General features: G+C 38.1%; 1 protein-coding gene across 3 annotated transcripts in view; it reads right to left on the reverse strand.

Moving 5' to 3' along the window:
* Positions 1–20,793, reverse strand: part of GRM8 (glutamate metabotropic receptor 8) — a 737,958-nt gene that overhangs the window by 56,808 nt on the left and 660,357 nt on the right. Inside the window, exon 10 of one of the 3 annotated variants that reach the window (XM_044246508.1) lies at positions 10,627–10,696. The exons of the other annotated variants lie outside the window; for them this stretch is intronic. Coding sequence (XP_044102443.1) covers positions 10,682–10,696 — 15 coding nt within the window. The 3' untranslated portion in view covers positions 10,627–10,681. Of the gene's footprint in view, positions 1–10,626; positions 10,697–20,793 lie in introns of those variants that run through there. 3 annotated transcript variants of the gene reach the window in all.

Raw genomic sequence — 20,793 nt, forward strand, 5'->3', positions numbered from 1 at the left:
ATTGGAAAATATATATGACTGGTTAGAGAAAGGTTAGCTGCGTAGGTAATAGGATATGATAGGATTTTGATTTCTGGGATGTTACATAAGCCAGAAAGACCCTTGAGGAGACAGAGTGTTTCATTTTTGTGAGATTCAAAAACTGTGTTTTTGTCCAGAGAATGCCTGATGTGATCATAAATAATTTAAACTGAACATGGAGGGTGGAGATGACTAAAATCCCACATTATGTTGTGAAATCAATTACATACTGAGCACATTATGAAGTTAAATGCAGTGTAGAAACCACAATATAACCAAGTAATAATAAAAGTAAGTATTATTACCATTCATTGAGTGCTTAATATTTCCCAGGCACTTGAAAAATATCTAATTCAACGTTCCAATGTCCCTTTGAAATAGGTAATTACTGCCTCCAACACACAAGTTGTTTCAAATGATGCTTAATTGATTTATGTTGCTTACTAAAAGTCTCATGGCTAGTAAATGGTGGAGATAGAATTTGTTTTGAGCTGGGGAAAATCTTGTTCAGAATGAATTGGTGCTGTCCCCATCCTGAAGCTTTGGGTCATTTTCTACATGAGGAACCCTGGCACCAGTCTGTGTGAGTGGTAGAAACAAGAAACACTGCATGGGTGTTTTGTCAAAGACCAGTGAAACTCAGAATACCCAAACTCAAAACTTTAACTTCCAGTACTATGTTGAATAGCAGTGGTGATAATGGACATCCCTGCTGTGTTCCTGACCTTAGTGGAAAAGCTTTCAGTTTTTCTCCATTGAGAATGATATTTGCAGTGGGTTTTTCATAGATGGCTTTGATGATATTGAGGTATGTGCCCTCTATCCCTACACTTTGAAGAGTTTTGATCAGGAAGGGATGCTGTACTTTGTCAAATGCTTTTTCAGCATCTATTGAGAGTATCATATGGTTCTTGTTCTTTCTTTTATTGATGTGTTGTATCACATTGACTGATTTGCGGATGTTGAACCAACCTTGCAGCCCTGGGATAAATCCCACTTGGTCGTGGTGAATAATCCTTTTAATGTACTGTTGAATCCTATTGGCTAGTATTTTGGTGAGAATTTTCGCATCTGTGCTCAGCAATCAGACAACAAAAGGAAATTAAAGGCATCCAAATCAGCAAAGAAGAAGTCAAATTATCACTCTTCGCAGATGATATGATACTCTATGTGGAAAACCCAAAAGACTCCACTCCAAAACTGCTAGAACTTGTACAGGAATTCAGTAAAGTGTCAGGATATAAGATCAATGCACAAAAATCAGTTGCATTTCTCTACACCAACAACAAGATAGAAGAAAGAGAAATTAAGGAGTCAATCCCATTTACAATTGCACCCCAAACCATAAGATACCTAGGAATAAACCTAACCAAAGAGGCACAGAATCTATACTCAGAAAACTATAAAGTACTCATGAAAGAAATTGAGGAAGACACAAAGAAATGGAAAAATGTTCTATGCTCCTGGATTGGAAGAATAAATATTGTGAAAATGTCTATGCTATCTAAAGCAATCTACACATTTAATGCAATTCCTATCAAAGTACCATCCATCTTTTTCAAAGAAATGGAACAAATAATTTTTAAAACTTATATGGAACCAGAAAAGACCTAGAATAGCCAAAGGGATATTGAAAAAGAAAGCCAAAGTTGGTGGCATCACAATTCCGGACTTCAAGCTCTATTACAAAGCTGTCATCATCACGATAGCATGGTACTGGCACAAAAACAGACACATAGATCAATGGAACAGAATAGAGAGCCCAGAAATAGACCCTCAACTCTATGGTCAACTAATCTTTGACAAAGCAGGAAAGAATGTCCAATGGAAAAAAGACAGCCTCTTCAACAAATGGTGTTGGGAAAATTGGACAGCCACGTGCAGAAAAATGAAATTGGACCATTTCCTTACACCACACACAAAAATAGACTCAAAATGGATTAAGGACCTCAATGTGAGAAAGGAATCCATCAAAATCCTTGAGGAGAACACAGGCAGCAGCCTCTTCGACCTCAGCCGCAGCAACATCTTCCTAGGAACATCGCCAAAGGCAAGGGAAGCAAAGGCAAAAATGAACTGTTGGGATTTCATCAAGATCAAAAGCTTTTGCACAGCAAAGGAACAGTTAACAAAATCAAAAGACAACTGACAGAATGGGAGAAGATATTTGCAAACGACATATCAGATAAAGGACTAGTGTCCAAAATCTATAAAGAACTTAACAAACTCAACACCCAAAGGACAAATAATCCAATCAAGAAATGGGCAGAGGACATGAACAGACGTTTCTGCAAAGAAGACATCCAGATGGCCAACAGACACATGAAAAAGTGCTCCATATCACTTGGCATCAGGGAAATACAAATCAAAACCACAACGAGATATCACCTCACACCAGTCAGAATGGCTAAAATCAACAAGTCAGGAAATGACAGATGCTGGCGAGGATGCGGAGAAAGGGGAACCCTCCTACACTGTTGGTGGGAATGCAAGCTGGTGCAACCACTCTGGAAAACAGCATGGAGGTTCCTCAAAATGTTGAAAATAGAACTGCCCTATGACCCAGCAATTGCACTACTGGGTATTTACCCTAAAGATACAAACGTAGTGATCCAAAGGGGCACGTGCACCCGAATGTTTATAGCAGCAATGTCCACAATAGCCAAACTATGGAAAGAACCTAGATGTCCATCAACAGATGAATGGATCAAGAAGATGTGGTATATATACACAATGGAATACTATGCAGCCATCAAAAGAAACGAAATCTTGCCATTTGCGACAACATGGATGGAACTAGAGCGTATCATGCTTAGCGAAATAAGTCAAGCGGAGAAAGACAACTATCATATGATCTCCCTGATATGAGGAAGTAGTGATGCAACATGGGGGCTTAAGTGGGTAGGAGAAGCATCCATGAAACAAGATGGGATAGGGAGGGAGACAAACCATAAGTGACTCTTAATCTCATGAAACAAACTGTGGGTTGCTGGGGAGAGGGGGTTGGGAGAAGGGGGGTAGGGTTATAGACATTGGGGAGGGTATGTGCTTTTGGGTAAATTGGAAGGGGTGGTGAACCATGAGAGACTATGGACTCTGAAAAACAATCTGAGGGGTTTGAAGTGGCGGGGGGGTGGGAGGTTGGGGTACCAGGTGGTGGGTATTATAGAGGGCACGGCTTGCATGGAGCACTGGGTGTGGTGAAAAAATAATGAATACTGTTTTTCTGAAAATAAATAAATTGGAAAAAAAAAACCTTTAACTTCCCATCACTGGCTCTATCTGATTCATTTCAGTTTTAATATTTCTTGAACCAGGACTTGTTCAGGACATTCAGTGGAGGCACCAACAGAATGGAACCATACAACTAAGAACAGCTGACTCCCAGGACCCCTTTCGAGTCTGCGCCACAGTGGTCAGCATAATGTTCACTTCAAGTTCCTCGAGCGATACTCTCACGTCACAGCCTGCATTCTCCTTCATCAGCAGCTCTCTTCCCCTCCCCTTGCCTCACCCTTAGACAAATGGATCTGAACTCAGGTGAAACCTATTTTTGAGGTGATAAAATAAAGCATAGAAACACTGAGAAAGCGGGTAGTGAGAAGAAGGAGGCTTAGAGACCTGTTAGTCTACAATTAATTCTCAATCGACCTAAATGGACTAAATACTTATCCCAAATCCATCAGTCAGAAGTGTGGATTATGAAATGTACAACTCTCTTGTAAATGAAAAGTGCCCACATATAGCTTTTTTCCACATTCTCTTAGGGGGTTTCAAAAACACAATTGCCATGTCAGGTTCTAAAAAGAAACAATGTAGAGAAAATAGAGTTGGCCTCGTTAGTTCGTACACTCATGCATTGGTTCACTCTGTCCACAAAATTACCTGCATACCTACCATGTGTCAAACACAGTGCTGGGTACAGGAAACACAGAGATGAAGAGAAGAGGATCCTAGCCCTCAAGGAGCTCAGTATCTAGTAATTTCAACAGCCAGTTTTGCAGATTCTGGAGTTGTTATCTCTCTGATTTTGTTTCTCTCTTGACTTACAGTTAGAATACCAACAAGCAATAGCATTTCACTCCACGTGGGGTAAGGTATACTTCAGTTTCTGTGTGGTTTTATAGGAGCCCAGTTCAATAAAGGTGTAGAGAACACTCAAAGGAGAGTACAGTATAGTTTAAACAATTCAGACTTGGAAACTTTAGGTTTCAAAACCAGATCTGGATTCCCAGAGTAAGTTCTATGTAGACAAAGACTTAAAAGGATGTATAAAAATCTGAAACATTATTTAGTGTTGATGCCAATTTGAATTAGTATCACTAATTTAGAAATCAGCTTGAGAAAAAATATTATGATCCATAAAAATGTCCTATTTTGATTCTATAATGATTTAAGGAACTTATCATGAAGTAACAATGAAAATTGTGGAAAATCATATTTGGATAAGGAATTTATTTCAAGTGTATTTATAGTAGCATAAAGAGTTTATAATTCAGAGGAAGTAATGTCTACTATCAGGAATATTTTTAAACAAATCTGGTATATCTCTGGCTTCCATAGATGATATACAATCTTTTTCCAAAAGTGGCTAAAACCCACTTTGGGAGAAAACATTTTCCCAAACAATAGCAATTGTTTATATGGGTAAGATTGTAAGTGCCTTTGTTGTCCTTTTTTTTTGTTTGTTTTCCAGTTTTACTATAAGATGGGTGTTTTATATTTATAATTAAAATATATACTTTGTTTTTAAAAAGTGGGATTATCACACTAATGAACTTAGAAAATATGGAAGGCAATTCATATTTCATTGCATTTTCTTTTTTTTGTTATATAAATTTGTTGAGTAAACACATTTTTTAATTTAGTATTTATTTACTACTCAAGAAAGTGTGCCAGTAAAGAATATAAGCTAATCTTGTATGTATTACATAATAAAATATTTAAATATGAAAAAGGTAGAAAGAATGCAAAGATGAAGCAGCTTCATTCATATGCACATGTGATTAAATGTAAATTAAAATGTTTAGTAATAAATAATATACTATGTTTCAAAGTGTACATTCCTATTGTTTAATGAATCACCTATCAGCTTAATATATTTTTTCAAAGTGTGCATTCCTGCACTTTAAAAATATTTTAATATTAAACATATTTATATAATCATTATAATTATATTATATATTAATATAATTTAAAATATATTTTATTAATATATTATATTATCATTATTATTATAAGAAAACTGATCTTAAGGAATGGTATACCATGTCTGAAAATAGCAGAAATCACCCAAAGAGTCACCTAATGTACATAATATTTACCTACTGTATTAGTTTCTTATTGCTGTTGTGACAAATGACCACAAACCCAGTAGTTTAGAACAACATAAGTTTATCTTGCAAAGATAGATATAAAGGGGTCTCACGAACTAAAATCAAGAGATTGCTGTCTTTCTGGAGGCCTTTTTATACCTTTTCCAGCTTCTAGAGGCTGCCTGCATTCCTTGGCTCAGGGATCCCTTCCATCTTGAAAGCCAGCAATAGCCAAATTTTTGTCCTATCACGTTACTCACTTTACTCTGTCTCACTCCCCCACATTTGAGGTCCTTTATGGTTACTTGGACCACTTAGAAAATCTAGAATAATCTACCTATTTTATTTTCTTTTTTTATTTTTTAAAGATTTTATTTATTTGACAGACAGATCACAAGAAGGCAGAGAGCAGGCAGAGAGAGAGGAGGAAGCAGGCTCCCTGTGGAGCAGAGATCCCGACCAGGGCTCAATCCCAGGACCCTGGGATCATGACCTGAGCCGAAGGCAGAGGCTTTAACCCACTGAGCCACCCAGGCACCCAATCTACCTATTTTAAAGTCAGTTGACTAACAACCTTAATTCCATTTGCTACCCTAATTCCCCTTTGCCATGTAACATAACACACTCACAGGTTCCAGTGACTTAGAAAGTTCGTGGGAGGCTTCTGTTCTACTCACTACAACTATGAACCATGGAACTTAATGTCATCTATCCAATTAAGAGTGCCTAAGTTTAAATACACATTGGTTTATTTTGATATGCCTTTTCTTGTCATTTAAACTTATATTTACACTGTTAATGTTTTTGTGTCCTAAATATATACATAAAACTTTACTAAATCCTTACAGCAATTAATTTTAAGATTTTCACTTTATGTTTATTTACATTTGTTTCATAAATCTAGTCTCAACAACCTAGTAAAGAATTGTCTGACAAATTATAGGACAGCTAACTGAATTTTAATTTTAGATAAACAACAAATATTTTAGGCTGTCACAAATATTGTATAGGACATATTTATATAAGATAGTTAATTATTCACTATTTATCTGAAATTAAATTGAACTGAATATCTGAATTTTTATTTAATGAATCTGGTAAACTTAATGTAATATTTTTAAAGTAAGTTTAGGGGTGCCCGGGTGGCTCAGTCAGTTGAGCATCTGACTCTTGATTTTGGCTCAGGTCATGACCTGGGATCTAGCCTTGCATTAGTCTCCATGCTCAGCAAGGAGTCTGCTTAAATATTCTGTCTCTCCCTTTGCCCCTCCTCCCAACCTTGTAGACTCTCTCTCTCTCAAATAAGTCTTAAATAAATAAATAAATAAATAAAAAGTAAGTTTAGGAAATGATGACTTAATATATACCGAGTTGAGCTATAAAATGGAATAGATTTTTTGCTTCTCAGCACTCCATACAGAAACAATATTTTAATATTATAAATATTTATAATTTTCCTTTTATACATAAAAATGATTCCATGTTTGCTTTACTGTTTGAGGGCATTGAGATTTCAGGATGATAAAATTATATTTTAAAATATAGTTATATAGCTCTTCTTTTGATGTTATTGTATGTGCAAGTTCATTTCAATAATGGGAGAGATGATTTGAAATGGACCAACTATCCCCAAATAAGGGTAAAGTACTGAAATTGTGGAATAAATATGAAAAGGGGAATTTAAGCTATCGAGAAAAATGTGCAAGAGAGTCCCTTTGTAAGCTACTGTTCACCAAAAAGAGCACTAAGAAAAGAAACTCTGGGCGTTGTTCCTCCGAAGAATGGAAAGAGAACTTGTGGAATCATCAGGTAAGACCTCTTATGGGAAACTAACACCCAAATATGAATGTAACTGACAATATTGGAATGGATTCAAATAAAAGCTGGAATTTGCTCAGATTTTAAATGACTGAAAATACATATTTGGTTAATAGGAATGTGAAGGAAGCATGCTGCTCTGCTGTCCCATGGGACTATGCTGTAGTCCTAGTCCGTGGGACTACCGTAACCAAGCCTCGATGACTTCTCCACACAGTAGGAAGCTAGTATGAAGTAGCAAGGAAAAGGACCCTTTGGTGTAATATCCCATCATATAGAACAGCCTTAAATTATTGTAATATTCTGAAAGAGAGAACGTGAAGCAATTTGAAGATGAAGTCATGCTTTAGGAATTTAAAGGGCTTTAAATTGAAGAGCAGTGTGACTTATATATCATTTACTTTATCTAAGATATGTTCCAGGAATTATATCAAAGTGAGTTTCACTACATAGAAGTGTATTTTCCCATTGATTGACATTAAATTGAGGCTGTTTTCCTCCAGAAAACATATTATTCATGTTTTTTAAATCATGTACTACAAATATATGTTTTTTTAAAATTACAGAGTTAAAGATTATTTCCTGATAGAATATATTATTAAAGAATGAGGAATAGGAAACCCCTCCAAAAAAACCTTATAAACAAACTTACTACATCTACTGTACTCTTCAGTCATGTTGCAGTCATAAAATATTCATAAAAACAATTTTACTTTAAACACAAAATCATGTAATAATTTATATTAAATAATTAGGTTCTATTCTATTAAACCTGAGGAAAGTCTGAAACATTTCTTTGCTTGGGGCTAGGTCTACACTAAAAGGATAAGGTGCTATATAGTTCAGGAAGATTTACATAACAAGAATATAAATTTAAATGTCTCAAGCACCCAAATACATCAGCATTTGGGAAAAGGTAGAGATGGATGAAGATGGAGAATGTCAAAGCAAGACTAGTATGTAACCACTACACCATGTTCTCTCCATGCAACTAGACTGAATGCAATTTAATTCTTCAATTAAATTCTTAATATTTAAGTTAATGTACAGTTTATAATTATTACACATTATAGTCAGTTGGAATTGACCCTAAAATATTTTCTGTGTTAGAAATAGGTCCTTTATGTTTCAAAATATATGTAATTTTTTTCTGTTGGTCTTACAAGGTTCTCCACCACGAGGAAGAAAACTCTTATCACCTACATGGCTTCCATACTCGAATTAAGTCTTAAAATACCATGAATTACTTTTTAAGATAATAATAGCTTTTCTTTTTTTCAGTTACCAAAGCACTTGAAAGCATCAGCATTCTCTCACTGTCCACAAGATGAGTGAAATTAGGGGGAAAAAAATCAAATGGGAGAAAAATTCACAGGTATACAAGGAAACTTAACTGGTTCTTGCTACCAACGCTATAATTTGTCACAAGAGGGCTGCTTAGGAGACATGATCTCCTTCTCTCTTCCTAAGGCACTGTGGCAGAGAGATTTATGATACTGCATTGACTAGAAGTACAAGGAAAATGCAGTAGAAGGGGATAAGGAACTCGCTAATGCGAGGTGAAATCAAAATCAATCTCTAACAAGAGATTACTTTACACATTAACTTCTCTGGGGTCACATCAAAGTCTTCCAGCCAGTGGTTCCCGTGCTTCCAGCAGGGGAAATGATCTCAGTGATAAACAAGGAGTAATGATGAGTAGAAAGTGCCAAAGAAGAGCTTAGGTCTGTGCTACACGAGCAAAATCTAATGAACTCGACGATGTCTACTGTCAGTTACACCTGAGAGCTCACCCTTCATGTTTGTTTTTCCAACTAGAGAGCCAAGAAATTTACAAATTAACGTGGAGTATTGAGTACTGAGTCGCCTTTTTCGTTTTCCTGCCTCAGATACTTCTGTAAAACCGAAACATATGGTGTGAGTACATGCCCCATAGGGCTTTTTGGAAAAGTAATTCAGATTCTGGATCATACGTTTGTACCATGCTATGTTGATGTGAGGGCACTTGATTAAGGTTTGTGAGACGGATGGCTGCCCCGAGCACATTTGTCTTCTGAAATGCTTCATGCATTAATCTGCATCCTTCATTATATGTGTATAAAAATCCTCATGCTCATTTGCTTAAACATTAAGTCACTCTTCAGATGGTTGGCCATTTCTTACAGAACTGGCAATTTTCTTTTACAATAAGAGCATCTTAGAATTAGGACGTTAGAGAAGTGTGAGGAAATCCTGGACCAGTTATTCCCCAGGTTCGAATAGTCCAGATGAGGCTGGAAGAGAGGTCACCTTCTCAAGCCCTTATTTTATGGATGAGGACACTGAGGTTCAGGGAAGATAACTTGTTTGTTTCATCAAGGGATGTGAAGGAGACAAGAGCCATTCAGCCCAAACACTTTCCCACTTTTGTCTAATGCAAAAAGTGGTACATATTAACTCAGAATTGGTACATATTGACTCAGAATTGGCTGGAAAAGGCTTACTACTTTCTTGTTCATCTCATTCCACAACATTTTAGTTGATGACTATTTGCCTCATATTTTGAGAGCCACTGGGGGACTAGCAAGAAGTCAGAGCCAGGAAGAACACTAAAGAACCATGATTATTGTCTCCACCTAAAGGGTTTGTGGATAGGGATGCAACCATAGATAAGCCATAGATGCATAAGTGCCCCTCCCCCAAAACAACAAACACAACCTTGGAAATGTAAAATAACGGATGCCCAGAGAGAGAGAGGCCATATATCCCCAGAATCTGCAACATTTTCTAAATTAAAGATTTCATGGGTTAACCAACCCATTTGATAAGAACACTGGTTTCATTGAAGCGAAAGATTGTAGTAGAAAGACTAGATTTGAAAAGTTTAGGTTTGAGCTAATGGTCAACAGGAAATAATTTTAGTTTAAGCATGCTTCATTGTATCATCAGTAACAACTATAACAATTTCTATTAAGTAACTATTCTATAATTATCAGTTTAAAGCCGGGCTCCCTGACTAGAATTCGAGGTGTAAGAAGGCGGGCCACATCTAGATCCACTGATACTGTTAGTATTAAGCAAAATAAAGATGTTTTGTAAAAATTGGCAGATTGAGTAAATATTTCTTTTTAAAAGGGACAAAGCAGAAGTGGATCCACTTCTGGATTAACTTCACATGGCAGAAATCTGGAAGTCACTCTCAAGGTGCAAGTCCTCGATGGCAGTTTATATCACCAAAGATGCCCAGATTTAGACGAAGGATTTGACCTTGGAAGTGGAAAGGAAAGAATGGATCTAGGAGCAGTTTCAAATGAATAATATAATTTGTTGACAGAGTACAAACGGGGGGTAAGGGAAGGGGAAATCTTGGGTTAACTCTCAGGTTGGGCTCTGAAAAAGCAGATAATGTTGACAGAGAAGTGGTATTAACCTGAAGATTAAACGTAATGGAGAGATATAAGCTGTAGCCAAAATCACGAGACCTGTAGTCAAACAGAGCAGTTCAGCCCCAGGCACACCTCATGGGAGCAGTGTGAATGCGAAAATTCCTAATTTCTCTGCATCTGTAAGAGATGATAGGAGATTATTTATACATAAAGCACTTAGTCGGGTTTTGGCACATAGGAGGTATTCAACAAAGAGTGACTATGTAAAATGTGACAAATTTTGGTTTCAGATATCTTAATTTCACAATCTGGGTTTGGGAGTGCTTTTGTTGGGACCCCCCCCAAATTGGGTACCCCAATAATGGGTCCGTGATTAAAGGAGCGAGAATGATACAACGCAAAGGTCAAGCAAAGCTTTATTTCGCGCCAGGCATCAGGAATCAGACCGACCGACCGTCAAACAGACCGGTGGGGGGCATCCGTTATAGAGAGGACGACCCCTCCCTGCTTTCCAGACTAACTTTTATAGAGCAAAGGCCATGTGGTTGGGCCTGGCCACACACAGGTGGCCAATGAGATTGTAACACACACAGGAAACTCCACACTGATGCTAGACGACCAATTGAATTACAATTTACCCTAGTAGACATTTGAACCAGCCTATCACCTAGTTCAGAACTGGCGCCCAAAAGATGCCCAAAGGGTGGGGCCCATACTCCTCAGTAGCTAGGGGACAGTATGCACCCCCACTGATTGAATACCTCCACCTGGCCTGACCCACCCTTGTAATTGGACTTTGTTATGGGCGGACTGGTTTCCTGGACTTGTTTTAAATAAGTTCCCCTGGGGAGGGGGGGGCAAGGTCAATTTAAGTTTTACAACAGAATGGCAGTTCAACCGGTGTGGGGCCCGCTCTGGCTGAATAGGCCCTTACACTTTCAGATTCTGGTTCTGGATCGTGTACATTTTTGTTCATGTGGAAGGGCAGGCATGAAGAAAGCAATTCAAAAATAGGAGTGTGTCCTTTATAGCAGAAGCCTCGTGAATGATGTGAATGATGAGTGCTCCAAGGGAATGGTGCCTGGGAGAAAGGCCAGAATCAGGGGCAACACTGAGCAGAAGGAAGATGAGATGAAGGAGACAAAGAAACAAAAAGAGATTGAAAACGATGTGGTTTCCCATAGTGTCGGGAGGGGAAAAAATTCCAAGATGTGGGTATCATCAGCGAACACAAATGTATGCATCTTCTCTATATCAGATATACTAGAAAGTATTAAGTGAGGTAGAAATAATTTGAAGGCTTTCTTTGGAGACAGGTTCCTTATAATCCTACGGTATGGACTGCCTCTACTCATTGCTGCTTTTTAAGAAAAAAAGCACCTTATACACATATTTACCACCTTCTACACATATTTTTCTTTTTCATTCCAAGCGTGATTCTTTGTTTCATGCTTGTTATTGTCAGTTCTTAACAATAAGTAGGCGCTATAACCAAATGTTCAATAAATTGCCATTTGATTGGACATTTTAGCATGGAGAAAGTGTTTTGCTGAAGAAAGGACAGTGCTCCAGCAATAAGCTGCCTGCTGACATAAACAGTTTATGGTTTTATGACAGGTTCACAATCTACCAATACTATTTTCAATTCAATTTGTGTGGATGAGGATTTTAGAGAAAATAGCTGGCAGGAGAAACATATGACATTTAATTTTGCCTGAGAACATGAAATCTACAAAGCTCTGTGTATATGTGTATGTGAAATGTGTGGGTTTGTATACACTCACAAAGGTTATATTGGGAGTCGTAGTCTACCGGGTTTGGGGCAACAGATAGCAGAAAACATTACATCCCTTGGTAATTTTCCGGAGATACACTTGACTTAACAAATAACTCAGCACGTCTAAAATTCTGATGAAAACATTCAACTGATTGCAATTTTTGAACTAAAAAGGTTTTTTTTCAAAAGGAGAATGACCTCAAGTCATCCTTAACAAACAAACAAACTTACAATCAGTGGTGTAGATTTTGATTGGCTCAAAAATCACTCCCTGTGAACAAGATTGAGAACATTGCCAAAAACGTGGAACCTTGCAGATTACTGCATGGATACACTACACGACATTTAAGAAATGATTTTAAAGAGAAACAGCAATAAAATTGAAATCTGTCTTGAATTATTCAGATGTTATATGCAAAGTGCCCGAAGTTACACAAAAAAGGAGATATATAGTAAAGAAAAACTATTGCATGAATTTAGTTACAACCATGACAAGCAGAAAAATTAATAATAATAATAATAACCTAAAATTTGCCCAGGATTACTAGAATATAAAATCCATTTAACATCCAAATTTACATCATGACAAAGGTGATTATATATTTAAATTGACTCATAATCATTCAAAATGACTTGACTTTTATTTCTAAAAAATTTGCCTTTTTGTTTCAACATCAAAATTCATTTGAACAGTACAGCACATTTGTTTACTGAAAATCATAGCCCACCAGAGATTCTTTTCCTCGTTTCCTTCCCTTTGCTTTTATCTACACAAACTGATTTTTACCCAAGGTCACTACTTGGGGCCCAAATATCCTTCTGCATACTTAGATGCAGTCATCAGCAATTGAAAAGAATTGCTTTCTCCCCTTTAGCCCAGACCAGAGGGAAAACAACAGACTCTCACTTAAAGTTGTCCCTGTGGCCAGCGCCCCCCCCTCACTCCGCTGTCCTCCATTCCCAATTGGAAATGAGTCTCTTCTTTGTACTCTCCATTGCCACAAGTCAAGTCCCCAATATTCCTTGCCTAGATTTCTTCAATAATCTTGCTGTTGTCTTTTCCCTCATTCCCTGCACACTACAATTCATCTGACTCACCGCTGGCAGGCAAATCCCACAAAAAGGAATTGTACTGGGGACACACCGTGCTCAGGTAGAGTCCAATGTCCTCAAGTCCCCAGCAAATGCAGTACAAACTCGGCGTTACGTCCCACGGCTATCTGAGTAGCCCAATTTTGTGCGTTACCCTATGACGCATTGCCCAAAATACATTTTCAGGTAAAAGGAGCGGTATTCACAACAGGGTGCACGGGGATCTATAGGTGAGCCTCCTCTCCTTGTGAGATGCTAAACTCAGAACACGTTTTACACATAAATACCCTGACTTGTTCTTCTCTGAAAGTTGAACCCACCACCCCCGTCTTTTATTGCCGAGAAGGTGCTTCCACCTATTTCTCTCCTGTCTTCACGAAATGTTTAATTCCTACCTCCTTCAAGCAGACTTTCTTGATCCTTCGACAAGACAGGCTACTTGCCTCCTTTCTCTGTCAACAGGCCTGACCTCAGAGTGGGCACTTAGTCTCCATTTATGTTTCTCTGCCTCCTACCAGTCATCCCGTCGTCCACAGGCTTGGTTTGGCTCCCTACTTCACCCCAAATAACTGGAGAGCAAACTTCTTACTCATCTTTGCATTTTCCTAAACACCCAGCAAAGGTCCCTTTATAGAGCAAGCATTGCACAAATATCTCTCATAAATGCCATCACTGGCTGTAACCCGATATTTAAATTGTGGCCCCTAAAAAAAGATTTATTTAGTAAGGGCATTAACCCTAAATAAGAGGAAACTCACAAACTGTGACAATCAAAGAGTCTGGACTCATTTTACACATTCAAAATAATTCACCTATTTCTACAACTAAAGATTGTCACAAAATACATATTGTGCACCAAAGCCCCCATAAGAAAATGTATGTGCATGTTGTTTTAGAAAAGTTTTTCCCGAGACTTTCACTTAAACCCTTCTATATGCAGTCATTTCTATTTTTATAATTGAATTTACTTATTCATTAAGTGAAATAAAATCTAAGTATTTGTGAAATAAAACCCTCCACCACCCATCTTCCCATATCCTGATGCCAATCTAGAGAATTAACACGTTTTTGAAGAGTTTTCGTTTTGTTTTGTTTGGTTGTTGTTGTTATGTAGCTAACGTACTTACCTGGGGTTATCAACTTTGGATCGTGGCTGTTACGTGAAATGTAAGTGACTTAACATCCTTGCTCGATTCTTCTCTCTAATGCTGCTCCTTAGTCACCGCCCAAGTTTTTTAAAATTATGTTACTATTTTTAAATGAACAGGTTTTACAATATTTATATTCACTTCTGTAGACAAATTGACATTTCTGCTTTGTTTCTAGATTCCTTCTAACAACGTAAGACTGATACAAAAAGTGATGTTTGCATACAGCTACTGAGTATTATTCCCTTCAGAGTCATCCCAGTAGCATGACTGGGCTTGCAGAGAAAGAATAACCATAATTATTAAAACCCTACCTGGAAGAGATAATCAGACAAGTAGGGTCTAATAGGTCCTTTAATAACTTCCTTTTAAATTTCTTCATTTCTTCTAGGTTATAGGTAAGTGCCGCTGTTATTTGTCTCATATCAGATGTGCTTTTTTTTATTTTGTTGGATTACATCTAGAATAATTCATACGTGAGATACGCAGGCATTCTCGGAGTCCCATACATTTTTAGTCTCACATTGATTGTTTGGCTGGCTATACAGTCGTAAGTTTAAAGTACTCTTCCTCAGAAAGTCTTTGGTCATGGATGTCTAGAAGCCAGGGAGGCGTATGAGGTCTCATTTTCATATGTTATGTGTATCTTTTCTCCCTTCGAAAGTTCTTAGAATTTTCTCTCAATAAGTGCAATTTTACTGAGATGTGTGGGCTTTTCAATTTCAAAAATTGTCTTTCTTCAAATTGTGAAGCTTCTTTTCTTTTCTTTTCTTTTTACTTTTTGGCCATTTCTTCCCTTTCTTTATTTCTTCTCAGTGTTTATTAGATATATTTTAGGATGCTGTATCCGTGCTCAAAGTATTTTAACTTTCCTCAGATTTCCTTTTCTCATTTTTCGCCCTTTTTTCTCGGTTCTTCCTCTGCTGCACATCATCCCTCCAGTGTCATCCCTGGTCATCCCACATTTATGTTCCTCTGTTCAGCTTTTTATGTTCACATTCATATATTAATTTCCAGGATAATTTTCTTTTCTGTTTGATCTTTTCCACAACAACCTATGCATGTGTGTCTATTTGATATTTTCTTGATTTTCTCTTGGAATGCTCATTAAAATTCTGTTTTTAAAAAATTCTCTGGGGGCACCTGAGTGGTTCAGTTAGTTAAGCATCTGCCTTTGCCTTAGGTCATGATCCCAGGGTCCTGGGATCTAGTCTGGCACTGGCCTCTGTGCTCAGTGGGGAGCCTGCTTCTCCCTCTCCCTTTTTCCTTCCCCCTGCTCATTCTCTCTCTCTCTCTGTCAAATAAATAAATAAAATCTTTAAAATAATTCTCTTATATTTTCTGAACTACCTCTGGTTTTGTTTTATGTATGTGTGTGTGTGTGTGTGTCTTTTTAAATTGTGATATTGGTTCTTCAGTTATCATGACATCCTTGGTTGTTGTAGGATTATGACCTAGGGCCAGGGTGGTGGATAAGGATTACTAGTGGGGTCAATTTTCCTTGAATGGGAGGGCAGACTACAGACCTGGGTAGGTTACTTACTGTTTAACCTGACTGGCTTCTCTCAAAGATGCAAGGATACAAGCACACAAACAGATTGGGGACCCACCACAGGAGAAATCTTTTCTAAGAGTTGAGAAATTTGTTATGTCTCTATCTTGTGTAGAAGATGTAGTTCATACTTTTCACCTGTCCAATGTCTGTCTGAAATAAAGTTACTTCCAATTCTGCTTGGTTTCTCTCTCAGTGCCTTCGACCTACACAAGAAACACAAGATAGTTCTACCCTCAGACAATTCCCTTTTTTTTTTAAGATTTTATTTCTTTATTTGACAGATAGAGATTACAAGTAGGCAGAAAGGCAGACAGAGAAAGGGGGAGGCAGGCTCTCCACTGAGCAGAGAGACCGATGCGGGGCTCGATCCCACGACCCTGAGATCATGACACAAGCCAAAGGCAGAGGCTTTAACCCACTGAGCCACCCAGGTGCCCCCCCCCATTTTTTTTAGAGTAGAATTCTCTAACACCTGTACTCACTCCTTGTCAACTTGGAATGAAAATGAAAAGTGAGGAGTCCACCTGGCCCAGCTATTTTGAAATGCAGCTGGTTACATAATTTTCCTGACGGTTACTCCCATGCTCATATCAGGTCTTTATACTGACCTAAGGTTTAGAAATTATTTGAAACTACCACGGTAAGAACCACTTCTGTTGCTTGGGCTGTGCTTTTCTTCTTTTAATTTCTCTATAAGTCATACCCATTTGACTTTTATTTTTCTGGAGTTTCTCAAATTGTTCTACCTTATGTTGGCTCTAAAAATATAATGGCTCATCTCATTTTCTCTCCCCTTTCCTCCTTTTCTTCCTTTTCTTTTTCTTTTCTTTCCTTTTTTTCTTTCTTATATTTTTAAATTTCATTATTGCCTTAGAGGAAAGGTATATATGTTTGTGGCAGCCCATTTCCTGAACTAGAAGCCAGACTAAATTTCTTTTTTTTTTTTAATGTTTCTTTTAATGATGTCAGTAAGTCAGCTTTGCATTTATTTTCAATAACCTGGAATTTATACTAATATTTCGTTAAATATTTTTCTACACTTTGGGGTGGGTGGTACTAACCCATATGATCCAGCATTTAGAGATTTAAAAAAAAAATTTTGTAACATAAAAATGTGATATGGTTACAGCCAAAAGGAACTATTTGCTTGCAATCTGCTCTTCCTGGCACCCTGTGTGCTCCATAAGATATAAGTGTCTACTGAATCATGGAAAATGCAATTTGAAGTTACACAAGTAAATTAGTCACTGCATTCTGTACTATCAACAGTCTGGGGTGTCATTAAAGTTCTGTCTATATAGAAGAAAAAGTAAGTTTATTTGTTTAGACATTCCCCTGAACGTTTTTGAAATAAGGTCATGGTCAGTATGATTGAAAAAAGTCACATTTTAGTCTTAATCAAATCCAGTAGTCTAGCATTTTAAACATATTAAGAAAGCTAAACCATTTTAATGAGATGAGTGAGAGGAGGACTTAGCTCCCAGGTTGACTATCTAATTGTATACTTGATTAAATTATTATAATTTGGGCATAGAAAATTCAAACCCTTTGTAAACTCAATTTCAATTAAAAAAAAAGATGAATGAGTAAATACCACAATCTCACTAACAGCCAAATGTTTAAATTAAACAGCTGTAGGCCTCACAGCTTTCTTAAAGACCCTCCCCAAAAAAAGGAGGATCATGGAATCTAAGCAAGGTTCATTGGGCAAATATTTCTTTATGCTGTCAAATAAGATAGGCATCCCCAAAAGAATTGCCCTAAATGTGTAAGTTGGCAATTTTCTGCAGCGGTAATATGGAGCACAACCAGGAAAAAAAAAAAAAAGTCATAAGCCTGGCTAGGGCAGCATTCCCTAGGAGGGCCACTTAACAAGCTGGCCCCTGCTGTGCCCTAGAATCTCCTGATTTCGTGGACTCCTTCTGCATCTTCCCAAGCAGATCATTTTAACTGAGTGCACAAATGAGATTACATAAATGCTTTCTTTTCGGTTTGCTTTTCCTTTTTCCTTTTCTATTTGGCTTGCCCCTTCTAGAGTCGACACAGCTTTGGTATGACTGTATTGCCCAGACACCTGAAATAGGTGTCCCCATAGACGCCACCACGCCCGGGGACACCACGAGGCCTTCAAAGGGATCTGCTTCAAATGACAGCAGGTTGACAGGGAAAGAAAACACTCTCCTGTTTTCCACTTCCCTCCTGTCTAAGGACATGAAGGACTGCCGGAGAGACAGGTGTGGCTCCGGGCTGGTCTATTCTGAAAATCACGTTCACTGTTGTCTAGAGTGTACTGACAAGTTGCTCGGGCTGTCCTTTTCCCACCGCGACTATTCCTTAAAGCAGGAATTTTCTCATTCTCTTCAGAACTACCTCTCATAACTCTGGTTAGAGTTATGCACTTCCCAAACTTTAACATATTTCAGCAGTTGCTTTCTGATGACACCTCGCTTTCTTCCAGTATTTTCCGCTCAATGTGTGAAGGCAGCGACATGTTGCCTCAGGAACAATTCTCTCTTCTGTCTTTCCGAGTCCTACAGATGCTGGTTGCCCTCTTTCGGGTACTTAATCTGCATGATGGACACCCTGGGTAAGTCTCTATGTTCGAGGAAACACGTCCAGTTGGGATGCTGCATGGACATGGTTTCAAGGGCCGGAGACATTAAGACAATTATCTGGGTAAATAAGAATGTATTCAGTCATTAAACACTTTTTTGTTCCTTCTATTTTTTTTTTTTTTTGGAGACTGTGCTGGCTCAGGCCTCTACTCAGTGCTGAGGATAGGACAGTGAGCAAAAACTAGTAAGTCCCTGCCCTCATAGATTACAGCAAAACAGTAATAACGGCTAACATTTTAATGATCACTTAGTTCATGCTAAACACCTGTCATGACTTAGCTCGTGAAATTCTCAGCAAAACTACCATGAGGGATCTATTAGTACAAGAAAACACACCATAGGGAGACAACAGAAGTATCTGGGGTTTGTTGTTGTTGTTTTTTTTTAAGTCGCCCATCTTCCTGCCTTTTCCTAGAGGATATGAACTCAAGTCTGTTCTAGTTTGAGAACAGGGCTGGGCGCAGATGGCAAGGGACTGCTTTATGTTGCTTTGTGTGAATTTGCATTCTCTGGGAGAATTTATTATTAGCTTCAGATGTGTCGCCCTTGCCTACATTTCCTCAGCCAGTTTAGCAGAGTCAGGATTGGAACCCAAATCTGCCTTCTCCAGAGCCTATGCTCTTCCTTACCCCCTTATCCATCTCTGCAGCCCCACACTCTTCTGCCCTTTGACAGGCAGATACAGTAAAAGAACAAGGGCAGGATGACGAAGCAGAACTATCTGATTAATTCCATCGATTTTCCTTTGTTCTGTGCATGCTAGACAGAACTAAGACAATAATCATAATTTCTTTTTGACTTTCTCTCTACATATTTAGCACCCCATTTCGGAAGAATTGATAATGACAAAAAAATTTTTTTTATAAAGAAATACATATGGCCCATCACTGAAATGAGAAAACTTATTTTTCAGGGAAAAAACCAAAAAGCTGTTATAATGGAGATCACAATAAGATGAAAATATAAGATTCTCATGACATCACAATCCAACTTAAATCATAAAGGAGGATTTTTTTTTTTAAAGATTTAATTTATTTACTTGACAGAACACAAGAGGCAGAGAGAGAGGAGGAAGGGAAGCAGGCTCCCTGTGGAGCAGAAAGCCTGATGCGGGGCTCAATCCCAGGACCCTGGGATCATGACCTGAGCCGAAGGCAAAGGCTTTAACCCACTGAGCCACCCAGATGCCCCATAAAGAAGGATTATGATATTATATTAGATCATTCTTGTGCAAGGCAGTTTGTTCCCACGTTGGGTCGGCATTCAGTGAAAAGGTACATGAAAGGCTCTGTGTTAAGAGACCTAATCACTCAGACATACATCTAATGGCTACTGCTTCCTCTCCAGGAATGTTTCAAGCCTGACATTTGCAGGTGAAAGGAAGAAGGGAAGAGGTGGGAGTGTGAGAGGGAGCAAGTCTAGGACAAGGAAGGCCCTGGTTTCTGACTTGAGCTCCTGGATGATGTGCTACTGAAGGAAGAATGGCTGCTTTGGGACATAGGGGGGTTTTGACATTTTTGAGTTTTGGTTATTTTTTGTCTTGGGTTTTTTTTTTTTTTTCCCCTTGCTCTGAGGGTGTTTTGTTTTGTTTCCACCCAATGCACTGGTTAAAGCACTGTGCTCCTTGGAGCTTGGCAATGTCATAACCCTTGTCTGATTATCTCAGCTTTATGAGTGCAATTAGAGGTGGTAAAATATGTATTCAGGAGATTTCTGCCATCCTAACAGCCCCTCACCATCCCCGAGGATTCTTTCCCTGACGGTTACATTAATTATCGTTTTAAGTTTTTTAAGTCTTTTCAGAACCATTAGGAGAGTTTGTGTGAGTCCCTGCCCACGCCTCTGTGCCCACCCTCCCTTCAGACCACTTTTCTATAAGAAAAGGAAAAGTGCACTTATACAAGGAGTTAGTAGAACGCAGCCGGCACAAAGCTAATAATTGATGTCATTAAAATCTATTGGAAAAACATGATTCAACTTGATTTCCAAAATCTGAAAAAAATGGGAAATTAAATGGTAGTTTATCATTGAACGAAGACTTACTTTACAGAGCTGTCTGTCATCATGAGTGCTAAAATGTAACTTTA

This window comes from Neovison vison, chromosome 4 (assembly GCF_020171115.1).
Source record: "Neovison vison isolate M4711 chromosome 4, ASM_NN_V1, whole genome shotgun sequence".
Classification (NCBI taxonomy): domain Eukaryota; kingdom Metazoa; phylum Chordata; class Mammalia; order Carnivora; family Mustelidae; genus Neogale; species Neogale vison.